A 15936-nucleotide genomic window follows, 5' to 3' on the forward strand; every position below is an offset into this window, starting at 1 on the left:
ATAAGTTAAAATAGTAACTTCCAAACAAGTAAAATACATGATATTAGCCTATGAATCGAAATGTAAATGATATTAGGTATGATATACGCCATGTTACTTCTTGATATGTCAACTCATTTACCCATACGGGATTGGGACTTACCGCCAGGGGCTGCCATAAAATATGGTAAACTTGGTGGATTGACACTAGGTGGGATTGACAGTTTATAAAAAAGAGTAAGTGATGTTTTTTGACGATTATTCTCTGCGGAATCTACATTCTGAATCGGTGGTAGCTTCATTTACAACTTATAAAATAATGGTTTGAAAGTGCTTTCGATTTATTATTTTATTTTCAGATAATTCCGCCATCGAAGCGGTCCATCACTATAAATAACTAGTTTTAATATTTATTAACCTACTTAGCATGTAAAATTACAAAAATTACAAAGCCAAGCCGTTCTAAGCATTTCAATAATTTATAATCTATGTTAGCTCGCTACGGCGTGTGTTAGCAACACTGAAATGAGATATGTCACTAAAATATTCGCGGAGACGGATTTCCGGTGTGCCGTGTTGCAAGCATCGGCGTCGTTGCAGCTCTGAAGACAGCCGTGGACGTATCTAGAAAAAATAATAAATAAGATTTATTATAAAACATAATTTGATATAACTAATGATACTCCTTTTCTGTATTAAGGAACATCGTAATTACATTTTGTGTGATGATTTTAACATTATAAATGGAACAATGTCTTCTAAATCTGTGCTAAAAACGGGCGTTCTACATTGATTGATTCTAGGTCCGTTTCTTTTTAGCCGACTTAAAAAAAGGAGGAGGTTACTCAATTCCGAAATTGACCCGTTTTTAATAATTTTTTTTTTTTTTTGGAAAGGAGATATCCAAGTGTGGTACCATGATAAAGAAACCAGAATCTGATGATGGAATCCCAGAGAAATCGAGGGAAACCCTCGAAAATCGTAGCGACGACTAGTGCGTTTTTTAATTTTTAATTGTCGATGTAATTGAAGTTGGTTTTTTTCGTTTGCGATCAAATACAATTATTCTAATATACATAAATGGTCTACCATTTTAAGTTAAGGTACAGAAGATGCAAAACTGTCATGAGATAATAATGACATCTTATTTACCTGTCCATTTGAAACTTACCTATCATTATAATAAAATCTACCGCAGTGAGACATGCGTATGATCTCGGTGTCGGTGGTCGCTGTGCCGGAGTCCAGACCGCAGCCTCTCACTGTTATCGACTCTCCGGTATCATCTAGATATATATTTACAATCCATTTATTTGTTTCTCTCTCAATTTTTCATATTAATAATGTCTATTGAGGTATAGAAGAAGTTCAGCAAGAAATTTATTGATCAAGTTCTGGAGCAGCCCAACTGGGGTAGTACCTCGACCTTACAGAAGGTCACAGATAAATAATACTGTTTTCAAGCAGTGTTGTGTTCCTGTAGTGAGTAAGGTGACCAGAGCTCCTGGGAAGGGTCGGGCGTGGGTCGGCATCGACGCTTTTGGTGTTGCAGGCATAACCGCTTACTATCAGGTGGGCCGAATTATTTTTCGCCAGCCTTTTAGTATAAAAATTGTTTGACTGTTTGTTGTAGTGAGAATCATAGAACCAGATAAATTTGTGATACGTAGCCAGACGATTTTTGACCTGTATTTAATACATTTTGACTCTAAATCCTACAAGATAGGAACTAACGCACAGTAGAGATTATATATAGCATAATTTCTCACCAAAAACTCCAGCTATCTTGATACACGACGTGGCTGGAAATAGTCCATCCCTCCCCTTTCTGCCCCCCATGCAGGGGGACTCCAGCATGTTGAGAGAGTGGTTGTTGTGGAAAGGATCGTCACACGGCGAGAAATGGCCGTTCATTGAGACGCATTTGAAACAGTCGATGGATTGGGCTGAAAAATAAAAACTTAATAAAACTAATGCTCGACGTCGCTCTGGTTTAACGTAACGCTCCACGCGTTTGCCACGTGGGCGCCTAAACACGACTTAAACGGCACGGGTACGGTTCCTGCTTGGGATGTTTCTATTTGTACAAATATTATTTCCTGGTCTAGGTATAGGCTCAATCAAACAATCCGCGAACTAATAACAAATGCCCAACACTAGCATATTAGGCTACTATAAATACTACTTTTGTAAAGCCTTTTTATTGACGAAAACTGTAGGCTTTAAAATATATAAAATGTCAAAACTATAAAACTAGGAGGGGTGCGGAGCAGTAACCAATGTGCTGTTCTTGAAAATAAATCTAGTATTACATATATATTACCAGCAGATATCCAGGTCAACAGGACAATTGTTCCAAGGATGAGATTCTTACATACTTGCATCGCCATTACATATATATCTGAAAATAAAATATTTTGCATTACTTTTTTTTTGTATCCCATATATGTAAACTATCTAACTACCATTTTAGTGCAAGCTTTTTTCATGAATGTATTGTTTTTTTTTTTATACAAACTTTATTCTGACAATAGCAAAAAAAAATTTTAGTTTAGTATTATTTGTGAATTAATTTTTATATAGTATATATTAATGTTCTAAGGGCCTGTTTCACCGGGTCGACCGACGGTCGCGGGTTCTATTCCCGTTCAGAGTGGATTGTATGGTTACGGCAGCAAAGAATATAGCAACCCCCTCTCTCGCAAATTCTCGAGTGAAAAAATAGTAAATAATTTTTAAATGTCACAGTAACCAACAGCGCGTCGGAGATGAGATGTGTGAATATAACTGAGGTAAGACAGGAGGCCTAAGTAGGGGAGGAGTAGCAGGAAATTTCCTGCTCAAAATATGGAGCAACCCGACTGGGGTAGTATACCTCAACCTTACAGAATATTATAGCTAAATAATACTGCTTTCAAGCAGCGTTGTGTACTGTGGCGAGTAAGGTAGAGTTTCTGGGGAGGTCGGCAACGTGCTTGCAGGTGTATACAGCCTATGGTAATCGCTTACCAACAGGAAAGCCGTACGCTTGTTTGCCGACCTAAGTGTATAAAAAAAAGTGCGTGCATACAAAGTACACGCGTCAGAAGTGAAACTTCTTTGGCCTACTAATTTTTAAGTCTCGTTTGTATTTATACAAATCTGAAGCTTTAGATTTCCGTTCCAGCGCCATCGACAAAGACGTTGCCGTTTCATCCGTAAAAAAATTTACTCTCATGCGCTTAAAGAAGTGTCACTTCAGAAAACATCAAAACGAACCTGTGAATTTCAAATATCTCGAGTGTACTTGTGGTTTGGTTCAAGATAACTTTTAGGTGACGTTTTGGTCTAAAACCACGCAACACTCAACGATAGAGCCATATTGTAGGCCGATAAATCGTAAATTGAATACAACCGAAAACAAAAACACTAGCTCGATTTGACTAGCACCGGTGGTGCAGTTTGTAGTGGCCCTGCTTTCTCTTCCGCGGGTTGCGGATTCGATTCCCGCCTGAGTCTGGGTGTAATATTTGTATTTATAGATTTATATATATAGAGATCTCTTACAGAGATAAGTTTATAGTTAATATGTATTATTTCTATGTATCTTTATCAAAAAAAAAAATTAAGCTATAACAGTCGGATGTTACTTGTAACACAAGCGTTCAGTTGCTTAACATGGGAACAGATGACCGTGTGTGTATGTTATAAGATATTTATTATTTATTTATTTATTACAATCGCCTGACTATTCCTTTTTTCGATTATTATTACTTAAATAAATATTATTTTATTCGTTAGGCGACATTGATGATATTAAAATCGCACCTGTGATTTTAGTTTTTATTGATATTTATGTCGATACGAATTTTGTACGATGATCTTCACTTTAATTTTATAGGTGAGGTTGAATATGAATGATAAACATTTAATGAATACCAAATACTCCTATACTCATATATCCGTTACTCATAGTAGGGAATATATCGGCCAACCCGCATTGGAGCAGCGTGTTGGATACAGGCTGAAGCGTAAGCGTAAATACTCCTAGATTTTATTTCATTTTATTTTAATACTGGGAAACACTATTTTCAGTTCAAGGCGCATAAGATGCGCAAAGCGATCCCCACTCCGAGGTAAGCGCTCAATATCCGGGACGATACCTTTACTAGGATGAAATCTTATTTCAACCGTGTCCAATAGAAAATTACTGACATCAACATGACATAACATTATTAAATCATCATATATATTATAATACGCTTATGTTTGCATCCCTTTTTAGAAAAAACCTCACAATTACTCCACATAAATTATATATCATTTTACAGATAATTGCTTGCTCTACCGGCATCCACAACTAGAAACTTTTTAAGTAATATATACTCCTCCCGGCCGATTACGGCCACGGCGACTGCATTCAACTCCGTTTTTTTCTTTGGTGTGCTCGTGCGTGGCTTATGTAGCCAATTTTGTGTGTAAAAGTCCTCGCACACAGCGGGCACGCTAGCACACCGTTAACATAGTTATAGCTAAAGGTCGCTGGTGGTCGAACCTTTAGTTCATCTCGCTTGGCGTCCAGCTCATAGAGCCGCCTATCCTCAAAGTTCTGGACGCTAGCTTTAACTAGCGCCCTCCACTCTGGCCGTCCGGCTGCCTGCTGCTCCCATTGCAGCGGGTCGATGCTGCAATTTTTCATGTGTCGCTTGAGCACATCTTTGTACCTGAGGAGTTGACCGCCATGCTTACGCTTGCCTTCCTCAAGTTCCGAGTAGAAGATGCGCTTAGCGACTCTTTGCTCCGCCATGCGCGACACGTGTCCGCACCACCGAAGCTGACGCCGCATAAGATAAGCCTCAATGCCATCCACATTGGCTCTTCGCAGCACTTCAGTGTTCCGTACACGATCAGACCATCGAATATTGAGTATTTTACGAAGACAATTGAGGTGGAATCGGTCGAGCGTTTGTATATGACGGCGGTACACGGTCCATGTTTCGGCAGCGTAAAGGATATTGGGCAGCACAACAGCCATGTAGACGGAGATCTTAGTCGCCAGCCTCAGATCATGGGAGCTGAAGACTTTCGCATCCAACTTGCCGAACGATGCAGCAGCAGCGCCGATTCTGCTGTTGATTTCCGCATCTAGGTCACATTTAGATGAAATTGTGCTCCCCAGATAACGGAACTTGTCGACCTGCTTCAGCTCCTCCCCACCGAGTTTTATAACCAGTGTCTCGTGACCTTGTATATCTAAAGACATTATTTCCGTCTTTTTGACACTGATTTTTAAGCCGAATTTTCGGCACGACTCGTCGAAAACGGACATCAGCAGCTGCAGGCCGTCTGGGGACTCTGCAACAAAGCATAGGTCATCGGCGTACATCATTTCGGTGATCAGAGCATGCGACACTTTGGTGCGGGCCTTCAGTCGAGTCAGATTAAATATACCGCCGTCCGTACGGAAACGGATGCGGACCCCTTCAGAGGTTACTTGTATGACCTCCTGTACTACAGCTGCAAAGTACAGCGCAAACAGTGTGGGTGCTAAGACGCATCCCTGTTTCACCCCACAGGTAACTGTGAAAAAATCGGACTGGTCATCGTTGACAGCGACACAGCACTCCATGTCGTCATGTAGAAGTCTCAGGAGCCTCACAAACTTCTCTGTACACCCGATCTTCGCAAGTACAATCCAGAGGGCTTCTCGAGGCACACTGTCAAAGGCCTTCTCAAGGTCAACGAAGCAGAGGTATAAATTACGACCTTGCTCTCTGCTCTTCTCCTGCAGTTGACGTACAGAGAAAATGGCTTCACACGTACCTCGTTCAGGTCGGAAGCCAAACTGGGTCTCGGGCAAAAGTTGTTCAGAAAGCTTCATAAGACGGTTAAGTAGTACACGGGCAAAAACCTTTCCGGGGACCGACAGAAGTGAAACACCACGGTACGAATCGCAATCGGACCTGTCACCCTTGTTCTTATATATGGCCCTTATGCGTGATACTTTAAAAGTAGATGGGACCTGTTCTTCTTTCCACATACGATCAAAGTGTTCCCAGATAGCCAATTGCAACTCATCACCACCGTGCTTAAGCAGTTCTCCTGGTATAAAGTCAATGCCCACCGCACGCCTATTTTGCTGTTGATTAATGGCAAGAGCAATCTCCTCACACGATAATGGCTTATCCAGCTCAGTAAATATTGGGAGTTGAGGTAACGAACGAATGTGTTCTAAGTCAGCAGCCCTGTCTACATTCAGCAGAGTGCTGAAGTGTGCCGCCCAACGTTCGAGTATTTCCCCTTTGCTTTTGAGAAGACCTTTGCCACTAGCAGGCTTAATAGGTACTTTTGCAAAAGGGGTCTTACCTATTAGCTTTCGAACCTCACCATAAAACTCTCCAACCTGGTTAGTGTCAGCGAGCCACTGAATGTGATAAGCCTTCTCCCGCCACCATTTATCCTTTGTTTCCCGAGATAGTCGCCTAAGCTCCAGGTCACTTTGTCTGATCTCCTTAGTGCTCGCACATCGGTTTGCTCCACGGTGTTGTCGGAGAAAACGTCGGTGTTTGCCGATCGCCGCCATCAGGACTCCGTCATTCTCATCAAACCAGTCCTCGGACTTTCGGACTTTTTGACCTAAAGTAGATGTAGCGGTATCTAGAATATGAGAAGACAGAGCATTCCAGTCATAATCAACTCGGCGAACATCTTTGCTGAGAGATGGTAATCCAGCGGCCAAAGTGCGAGCATACTTCTCCCTCGTCACAGGATCCTTTAGCCCGTCCACGTTAAAACTCGCATACGGCTTAGGTTTTCCAGATCGACGAGGATGCTGGAGTCGGAGACGCAGCTTAGTAACAACAAGCCTATGATCAGTCCAGCAGTGGGCACCACGCATTGCGCGGGTGACTTGGACCTGGGAAACATCTCGCTGCCGCACGATAGCGTAATCAATTAGATGCCAGTGTTTAGACCTTGGGTGCATCCAGGTGTTCTTATATTTAGCGGGAAGCCTGAACATTGTACTAGTGATGGCAAGTTGGAATTGTGCGCAAAGACTCAGTAATAGCTGTCCGTTGCTGTTCATGCACCCGACCCCATGCCTACCCAAAACCTTGGGCCATGCATCGTAGTCCCGTCCGACTCTGGCATTAAAGTCGCCCAACAGAAGAATCTGCTCTCTAGGCCTTACGCTTTTGATGCATTTTGCAAGTTCCTCATAAAACTTATCTTTAATATCATCAGACTTGTCTAAGGTAGGTGCATAGACGCTGATGACATTCAGATATTTGTTATTTCTAAGATGTAGACGCAGTGTGGTAACGCGATCCGAGATGTGAATAGGACATTCTTCGAGTTGCTTGACAAGCCTGTTTTTGATCGCAAATCCAACGCCTGACCGTCTCGGTTCTGAGGCAGCGAGTCCTTTCCAGAAGAAAGTGTACCCGCCACCGTGTTCCACCAGTTCCCCTTCTTCCGCTAAATGTGTCTCGCTGAGGGCTGCCACATCTACATCGTAGCGAAGAAGTTCTCGGGCAACAATTGCGGTTTTCCGTTCTGGGCAGATATTTATATCGCGATCAAGGAGTGTACGCACGTTCCACGCGCCGAAAGTCATATTTGCTGTTTTTATATTCTGGTTGCGACGTCGACCGCGAATTTATCGATGCGGAGGCAGCCACGGCTGCTGCCGTCCTCAAGTGGTAGGGAGAGCAATTTTTAGGGCACCTTTTCTAGCCCCCTCCCAGGCTGAGCAGGGAAAGCAGTGCTTCCCTGAATAGGGCTGCTTTGTCACTCCAGGTGCTGCCGAGCTTCCTCTGTCTCCCTAAGTCAGAAGCAGAGCGACCACGATGTTTTAGAAACACCCCTGGAGCCGCCCATGTGCAGGTCTCAGACAAAGCCCGCTCTGCATCAAACCGGACCTCTCTACTTCGACCCATCGCCATGGGACTTTACGAAAATCAGAGTCCTTACTTCCGGAAGCAGTCAAGTGCGCAGGAGATATTTAGGTGCACAAACGTTTGCGCAAACGCAGGTGCACACACTCGTCTTCCCCCTTCTTTGTCCGGTGGAACGGAGAGACCGATACGACCGGAGAAGGGTTCCGATGATGTGTCTGGCCAATGGTAACTCTACGCCCTCTACCATCGCCCTAAGCCGTCCACCAGGCTTTGCTATCCCGCCGGGTCCACCTGTCTCGTTGCATATCTGCTGTAAGTTGCGTTCCCCACCGAGATAGTCTTTGTATGTCGAGCGGGAGGGAGCCGCTGCAAGGAAATCAGGAAGGAACGGTTTGGATCTTTGTAGTGGATAAAGGAAGGGATACTACTGCCTCGGATGAATGCGATTAAGACAGTAGCAGCTCGGGGAGCCGGGGTCGCGTACCCGTATAACATACCACAACTGCCGGGCAGGCCAATTGGGATGAGTATCCCCTGACTACACGTTTAAGTAATAAGTAATTTAATTAATACATAAAGTGACTAAATTTAACATTTTCATTATACCTACAGCTTAAAGTGTACGGTACGATTGTGTGTTAGGAATACAAAAGGTTATGAATATAGGCTGTTCGATTACTAACTGTTTTCGTTCTTATGGGCGTTTCTGTAGGTGTTAAAGATCATGTTTCGTGTAAAAAAAATCTCAGGCATCTTTTAAATTTTACTTTGTCTATATACGAGCTACTCTGGCCACCTACTTCTGCATAACCGTCCAATACTATTTTTCTTAGCCCTAAGAAACGTCGAAGTGAAATATTATTACCAACTGCTGCATACAACCAAAGTAACGTATATGAAAACGAATTATTTTTCTCGTAGAAGTTTCATTGTAAATTATAGTCGTGCTTACGCGCTCACGGAAGGTATGATACGGCACAAATCTATCAAAAGTAGCTTGCTGCTTATTTAAACAAAGTCAAATTAAAAAATGGGCAAGGAGTTTTTTTTTTATGTCACTAGGTCGGCAAACAAGCGTACGGCTCACCTGATGGTAAGCGATTACCGTAGCTTATAGACGCCTGCAACACCAGAAGCGTCGCAAAGCGCGTTACCGACCCAATCCCCAATCCCACTAGGAGCTCTGGTCACCTTATTCACCAACAGGAACACAATACTGCTTGAAAACAGTATTATTTTGCTGTGGTCTTCTGTAAGGTCGAGGTACTACCCCACTCGGGCTGCTCCATATTTTGAGCAGGAAATTCCTGCTGTGCTCTACCAGTTTTTTGTGCCCAGTAGTTTTTTTTTTCACTCTGAATATGTTCTGAAATAGATAAGTCCCATTTAAGGGATCATTTAAAGGAATGCAGTTAGGAATCCAACACCTTAACTGAGGTAGGGTATAGCAGACCCTCCTTAAAATATAAAGCAGCCCGACTGGGGTAGTACCTTGACCTTACAGATCACAGCTAAATATACCTACTGCTTTCAAGAAGTGCTGTATTCTTGTTGGTGAGTAAGGTGACCAGAGCTCCTGGGGGATACGGTTGGCAACACGTTTGCTTTTGGTGTTGAAGGAGTCTATAAGCTATGGTCGTTTACCATCAGGTGAGCCGTACGCTTGTTTGCCGACCTAGTTATGTAAAAAAATATCATCGATACAAAAGTATAAGTGTGCTTATTTATTCCTAAAAGAGATTACAACCAATATATTCAAAATGATCAAATTAAGAATAGAAAGTAGTTTTCTTTTAGTCCACACGACTGGAGTAAAACTTAAACGAACGTAACTTCCAACAACTTCCGTTCGCCTCACCCGATCACACTTCTCGTAACGCTCTTATCACGCATTCACCAGCTTACTCCCCAAGTTAAGCGTGAGTAAAGAAGTTTTACTTTATGTATACTTTATTGCACTTAAGAACAGAATATACAGAAAATTACATATATAGTTGATGGCAAAGGTGGACTTATCCCTAGAAGAGATCTCTTCCAGTCAACCAATGGTCATGAGAGAGAGTGTCATATAGCGGGGGACACAGTGCAAGAAATAACAATATTGAGAAAATATTTGAATAATTGTAATGTATTACAAACTTATAAGTATAAATACATACACACATACATATCATACATATATATACATACCTTACATTTATACATACATACATATACATGTATATATACATACACACATAAATACATACAAATACATAACATAATAGATAGGTAATTATATACTTACATACTCACTAAGTAGATGATTGTAAATTGACTTGAGAAATAAAGTGCTCCTTTAATTTTCGTTTGAAGGAGACAAGGGAAGGACTTTTTTGGATACTTTCTGGGAGTTTGTTCCACAGTATAGAGGCGCGTACCGTAAATGAATTAAGTTTGAATTTTGTATTGCACTTTGGTACATCCAGCTTTGTTGTAATGCCAGGGCGCCTGGAACGATTAGGAGAGGGTAAGAAGTGAAAACGGGATCGAAGATAAGAAGGAGAGTTAGGATCACGTAGGATATTAAAGAGAGTAGATAGGATATGCATATCACGGCGAAGGCGAATAGGGAGCCATTTGATCTGAGCACGGAAGTGAGAAATACGATCAAACTTTCGCAAGCCAAAAATGAAGCGTACTGCGAGATTCTGAAGTCGCTCCAACTACTTTAAGTTTAATTAAAACATCTTTTTTCAAGAAGATTTCAAAAGCATTTTTAAATCGTAATTTTACAATGTATGTAATACTAGCGACCTCTGTCCGTCCATATTTCTCTATACGATAAGTGATCACCAACATATCACATACTAAAACCTTCTCCGAAACACGCTGCATCTTATGGTATAAGTATCATTCCGATTATTTCTGTGGTTTTCGCAGATAGCCGAACAAAAAAACCGGCTTACCATTTATTAATATAGATTATTAAATAATAATTTTTTAACAGTTAAAATGAAACTATACAGCTGATTTGAAATTTAGACTCAGCGGAAAAAAATCGGTATAAAAAATGAATATTTATATTTATAAACATTACTACATTACTCAAACATAAACTCGGCGAAAACATATCGCTATATATTGCTATATCGCTTTAAGCTCACAAATAATGTTGAAAGAAATATTAAACACTAGCTACGTCACGCGCTTTCAATCGCGTAATTTCCGATCCCGTGGGAATGTCGGGATAAAAAGTAGCCTATGTGTTATTCTAGATCTCGAACTATCTACGTGCCAAGTGTTAGAATATTATCAAAATATAAGTCAAATAAGATAGTAGCTCCACCTAATATCATCATCATCATTATCATTACAACCTATACAGTCCACTGCTGGACATAGGCCTCCACAAGTTTACGCCAAAAATAACGTGAACTCATGTGTTTTACCCATAGTCACCACGCTGGGCAGGCGGGTTGGTGACCGCAGTACTGGCTTTGTCGCACCGAAGACGCTGCTGCCCGTCTTCGGCCTGTGTATTTCAAAGCCAGCAGTTGGATGGTTATCCCGCCATCGGTCGGCTTCTTAAGTTCCAAGGTGTTTGTGGAACCTTGTTATCCCGTAGTCGCCTCTTACGACACCCACGGGAAGAGAGGGGGTGGCTAAATTCTTTAGTGCCGTAGCCACACAGCACATCTTGTGCTAACGAGAACATATTTTAGATTGATTATCTATGGACTTGTAAAAGTAGTGTGGTTTGTAAAATTGAATAAAATTAACCGTCAGTCTTGTCGCTACAACTATTGTGTATTATTACCAAGTTTCATTAAAATCGGTAAAAGTAATAAACGTACATACACACCCATCATCACAATCTCGCATTTATATATTGCTTTCTATATTTATATATTCAATTCGAACCAGCAGTCCCCTGAGATTAGAGCGTTTAAACAAACAAACAAACACCCTCTTCAGATTTATAATATTAATATAGATATATGCTTTTAAATATAATATAGATACATAAATATATATTACGTGAGAAAATTCTCAAATATGTACTTATATTATAAAGCTAAAGAGTTTGTTTTTTTGTTTGCTTGAACGCGCTAATCTCAGGAACTACTGGTCCTATTTGAAAAATTCTCTCAGTGTTGGATAGCCCATTTATCGAGATACCAAAACCAGGAACTCTTGTCATGCTTGAAAGCAGAATTATTTAGCTACTGCTTTAAAGCAGAATTATTTAGCTGTAATCTTCTGTACGGTCGAGGTACTTCCCCAGTCAGGCTGCTCCAGATTTTGAGCAGGCCATTACCACTATGCCCGACCAGCACAAAAAGAGTCATCAAAATTGTTACATCCAGCAAAAAGTTCTACGGTAAGAGATAAAAAAATATAATCGAATTGAAAATTTACTCCATTTTTAAGTCGGTTAAAAATATTTCGCGAATGTTAAATTTCGTTCTTTTATAATCTGCAGCAATATATTCGTATGGTTATTCTTATTATGAAAAATAGTATAATAACATCTGCGTCAGAATCGTTTGTTTGTTTTTGTAAGAACGCTACTCCCTACCAGACGGGATCTTATTTATTCTTATTATTACATATTTTAAAATGAAACCATATAATGTGTAATGTAAATTTAGTTTTTTGCTCTTTTTCCGTTAATGGGTAATAGTGTTAATTGCCGTTTTGTTTAGCTTAGTATGTTGTTATATGTTATAAAGCTATCATCATATGAATTGTATATTATTGTTTTATTCATAATTAAAATATTGTTTTATTGTTTTCTTTTTAGAGTTTTTGCCTTAAGAGACGGGACAAGGCTCGTGGTACAAAAATATATGGGAAGTAAAATCATGTGAAACAATGGACGACCAGTGACGTGTGCTGATTTTACAGCGCTTTTAGCTGTTGCAGTAAAATAGGGGTATGATATACCAGCATTTATTGTATTACTGTACCGTTTCGAATACTAAGCGTCAATGTTTTAATATAAGAGTTTTATTAATTTAATTAATTTTAATTTTTGAAGAAAAACTTCTTTACGTACGCTTGACTTGGGAGTAAGCTGGTGAATGCGTGACGAGAGTTACGAAAAGTCGCATCGAGCGAGGCGAACGGAGTTAAAGAGGTGCGAGCACACATTTTCTTTGTCTCTTTCTCACATAGCCAGTTACGTTTCGTATATCTAAGACACAGAGCAGGCCCGTTGATCAGAGGTGGCGAATACTAGCGCGACCCCATCTCGCCCCACCGAGGCGGATGACTGCTCACACGTGGTGGTTTTTAGTCAGTAGGAGTCTGACATAACCCTCTGGCGCCCCCGCACTGGAGGGTATCCATGATGGATTTTAAAGGCCCATTGTGCAAGCCTATTGCTAAAGAAGTTGTACTTCAGTCGTGTGGTCTAAGCCATACTCGTTTTTATTTAATTAATTTTAATTTGTAACATTTAATAGAACATTTTAATGTTTAAATATGAGGGCAATCGTTTTTAAGGAGAATCTGAACTCCAGTTGCATGTCAGAGTTGACACACACACTATTGTAATTATGTGTCTAACTCCTCTATTTTTTCTCTATAAATGTTGTTCAGATCCCCATTGTCAGATTCCCGTGTCAGCAAGTGTTAACGACTATTTCTACCACTACACCGAAATAGGAAAAAAAATAATATTCGAATGTAATATAGGTATATTTGTCTACCTACTTGAACTAAAAGGCTTATTAGCGACGCTAATCTCAAAAGCTAGAGATTTAGATAATCTGATTAGTTGTTCATATTTTACGCTGAAAATGATGTACCGATGGACATAAAGATAATGGGTTGACAAAGTAGTCGCAGTAACTGTTTGCTGTGATAAAACTGTTCAATTAAACATTTTTTTTTTTTTTTGTTTAGGCGTTTGTGTTTATGTTGTTTGACCCCGAAACAAGATGATACCTACTATGACTAAAATATATATGATTCGAAAACCAGCCTTAGACCTCGCTTAAGTTTTCATTTTCTTTTTCAAATAGAAACACTCGACAATCTCCAGCTTTGAAATAAAAAAAAAGAATTATCAAAATCAATACAATATGTACCTAAAAACCTTTTCTGTATTCCGATTCTGTATGATATGTGGTGTTGGTGCGACCGTGTTGTCACCCGACGGCTCAAGCGGAAGATCGGCGCTGACAGCTCTGCCAGCATATGCCGAGCTTGAGACCGGGTTTGCGATATCTTTATTGTATAATTTAATTGTTTAGTTTAATGGATATGTAAATATTGATTTGTGTGGATGTTGCAAATAAAAAAGTATTATTATTATTATTAAAAGGTAACACATACAAAATACAATCGAATTGAGAACTTCCCTGTTTTTTTGAAGTCGGAGTAAAAAAGTCAAATAAGTAATACACATCTTCTGATAAATTAAAAAAAAAAATAGCTAAAACCTCAATGTTATTTCTCTCGAGAGTTTTACGAAAAAATATAAAAATATGAAAGACTCGAGCAGTTGTCGACCTGAATACAAATTGCAGATGAACCCTGTCTTCTATAGATTGTAATTTATAGCAAAGATAGTGAAAGATTGCCCACATTTTAATTGACTTCAACATAAGGATGAGGTTCACAGTTCGACTATATTTTTTATGTAGGTATATATTGGGTGTATTAAAACTGATGATTTTTTTTTTTATTTTTATTATTTAGCTTTTATATCTTATAAATTGTGTAACGACGTTGTATGTTTATAGTATAAGTTTATTTTATTCTTTTTAGAGTATTTCAATGTCATTTAATTTTTTAATTATTTTTTTTTTCACTTAAATTTATTAAGCGTCCATTTTGTAAAATTTGACATAGTTTTTTTTTTTAATTTTCGTAATTCCGTAGTTGTCTGCGGTCACATCACATATGTCCTATTTTTTTTTAATTGTTTATATCATACATTAAATTCACACGGGTTCGCAATGGACATATGTTTAAGCTATTTATAGTATTAATATTGTACCTATAACATATATGTATAGAAGTTAATTACAAAAGTTACTGCGCAAAAACCAGTGTTTATTATGACAAAGCTTATTAGTTTCATATTACTGACATTAGGCCGCCATATTGCCGTCAATATTATTAAAGTTGTTTACTAAGGGAGCATGGGAACAAATATAGGTAATCACTAATTCTACTCTGCTAAGATTGTATCTGCTGTTTACAGATGAAGACTATATAGAAAAATTGGAGCATTGTTTGCGACGGGATACAGTAATAAATATCTTGCTAAAAAAATCTGTAGCAGTCCTCTCCCCCGAAAGCCCTCAGCCTAATCTGTGATCTAGGTTAGGGTTCATTCAAGTACCTATTATCATTCAAGTATAAACACCGAAGGGGGATGGGAGGCCATTGTTTTGCTTATTTTAATGACATGAGGGCCGAGGGCGTCTAGACAGTGGTTACGCTAACAATATTTATTTATTATTTCTAAATGAATTAAAATTATAGGTACACAGTCTGGCCATAAATACTGTTACAATTAAAAATAAACAAAATATTACATTTGAATTTGGGATCTGTCATTTTTATATGATTATTCGTTGTGTTTTCTCATTTTCGCGCCAATACATTATAAAATATTTTGTGATATTAAATTGGAGTGGGGTGATAAAGAGAACCGGATCACTGTGGTTGCATTACATAAAGTAAGTATAGAGCTAAATACAAATTTTAAAACTCTCCATAGGCTTGTGTAATTAAATATTTGTCTAGCGCTGTTTGGCTATTGATAGGTATAATGAAACGTTCTCTGTTTGTGACAGAAAAAGATCTGGCCGTCCACGTAGTGCTCGTACGAAAAAGCCGATCAAAGCAGTAAGAGAAAGAGTTTGAAGAAATCCTGTCCGAAAGCAAAAGATTTTAAAAGAAGAAGAAGCACTCAGAACCATGTCGTGTATTTTAAAAGATCACTTAGGACTTGCAGCCCATAAGAGACGCACTGGTCATTTCTTAACTAATAATTTAAAAAGAATAGGGTGGTAAACTAAAAAAAATATATATACTTAGGCGCTACGCAAAGGGAGGTCACGGAAAATTTTTCTTT

General features: G+C 39.3%; 1 protein-coding gene across 1 annotated transcript; it reads right to left on the reverse strand.

The window, feature by feature from the left end:
* Positions 1-310: 310 nt before the first annotated feature.
* Positions 311-2369, reverse strand: LOC123667285. Its single transcript, XM_045601241.1, has 4 exons — positions 2303-2369; positions 1749-1967; positions 1151-1265; positions 311-603 (listed from the first exon to the last, which is right to left on the reverse strand). Exons 1-4 carry the CDS (start codon positions 2367-2369, stop codon positions 471-473), a joined length of 534 nt encoding a protein of 177 aa, XP_045457197.1. The 3' UTR covers positions 311-470.
* Between the last annotated feature and the right edge of the window lie 13567 nt (positions 2370-15936).

This window comes from Melitaea cinxia, chromosome 27, assembly GCF_905220565.1.
Source record: "Melitaea cinxia chromosome 27, ilMelCinx1.1, whole genome shotgun sequence".
NCBI classification, from domain to species: domain Eukaryota; kingdom Metazoa; phylum Arthropoda; class Insecta; order Lepidoptera; family Nymphalidae; genus Melitaea; species Melitaea cinxia.

Coding starts and splice junctions, on each gene's coding strand:
- LOC123667285 (XM_045601241.1), bottom strand. CDS start 2,369: ATGGCGATGCAAGTATGTAAGAATCTCATCCTTGGAACAATTGTCCTG. Junction 1,266..1,748: donor CAAGATAGCTGGAGTTTTTG/GTGAGAAATTAT, acceptor ATATATATCTAG/ATGATACCGGAGAGTCGATA. Junction 604..1,150: donor AGATTTTATTATAATGATAG/GTAAGTTTCAAA, acceptor TATTTTTTCTAG/ATACGTCCACGGCTGTCTTC.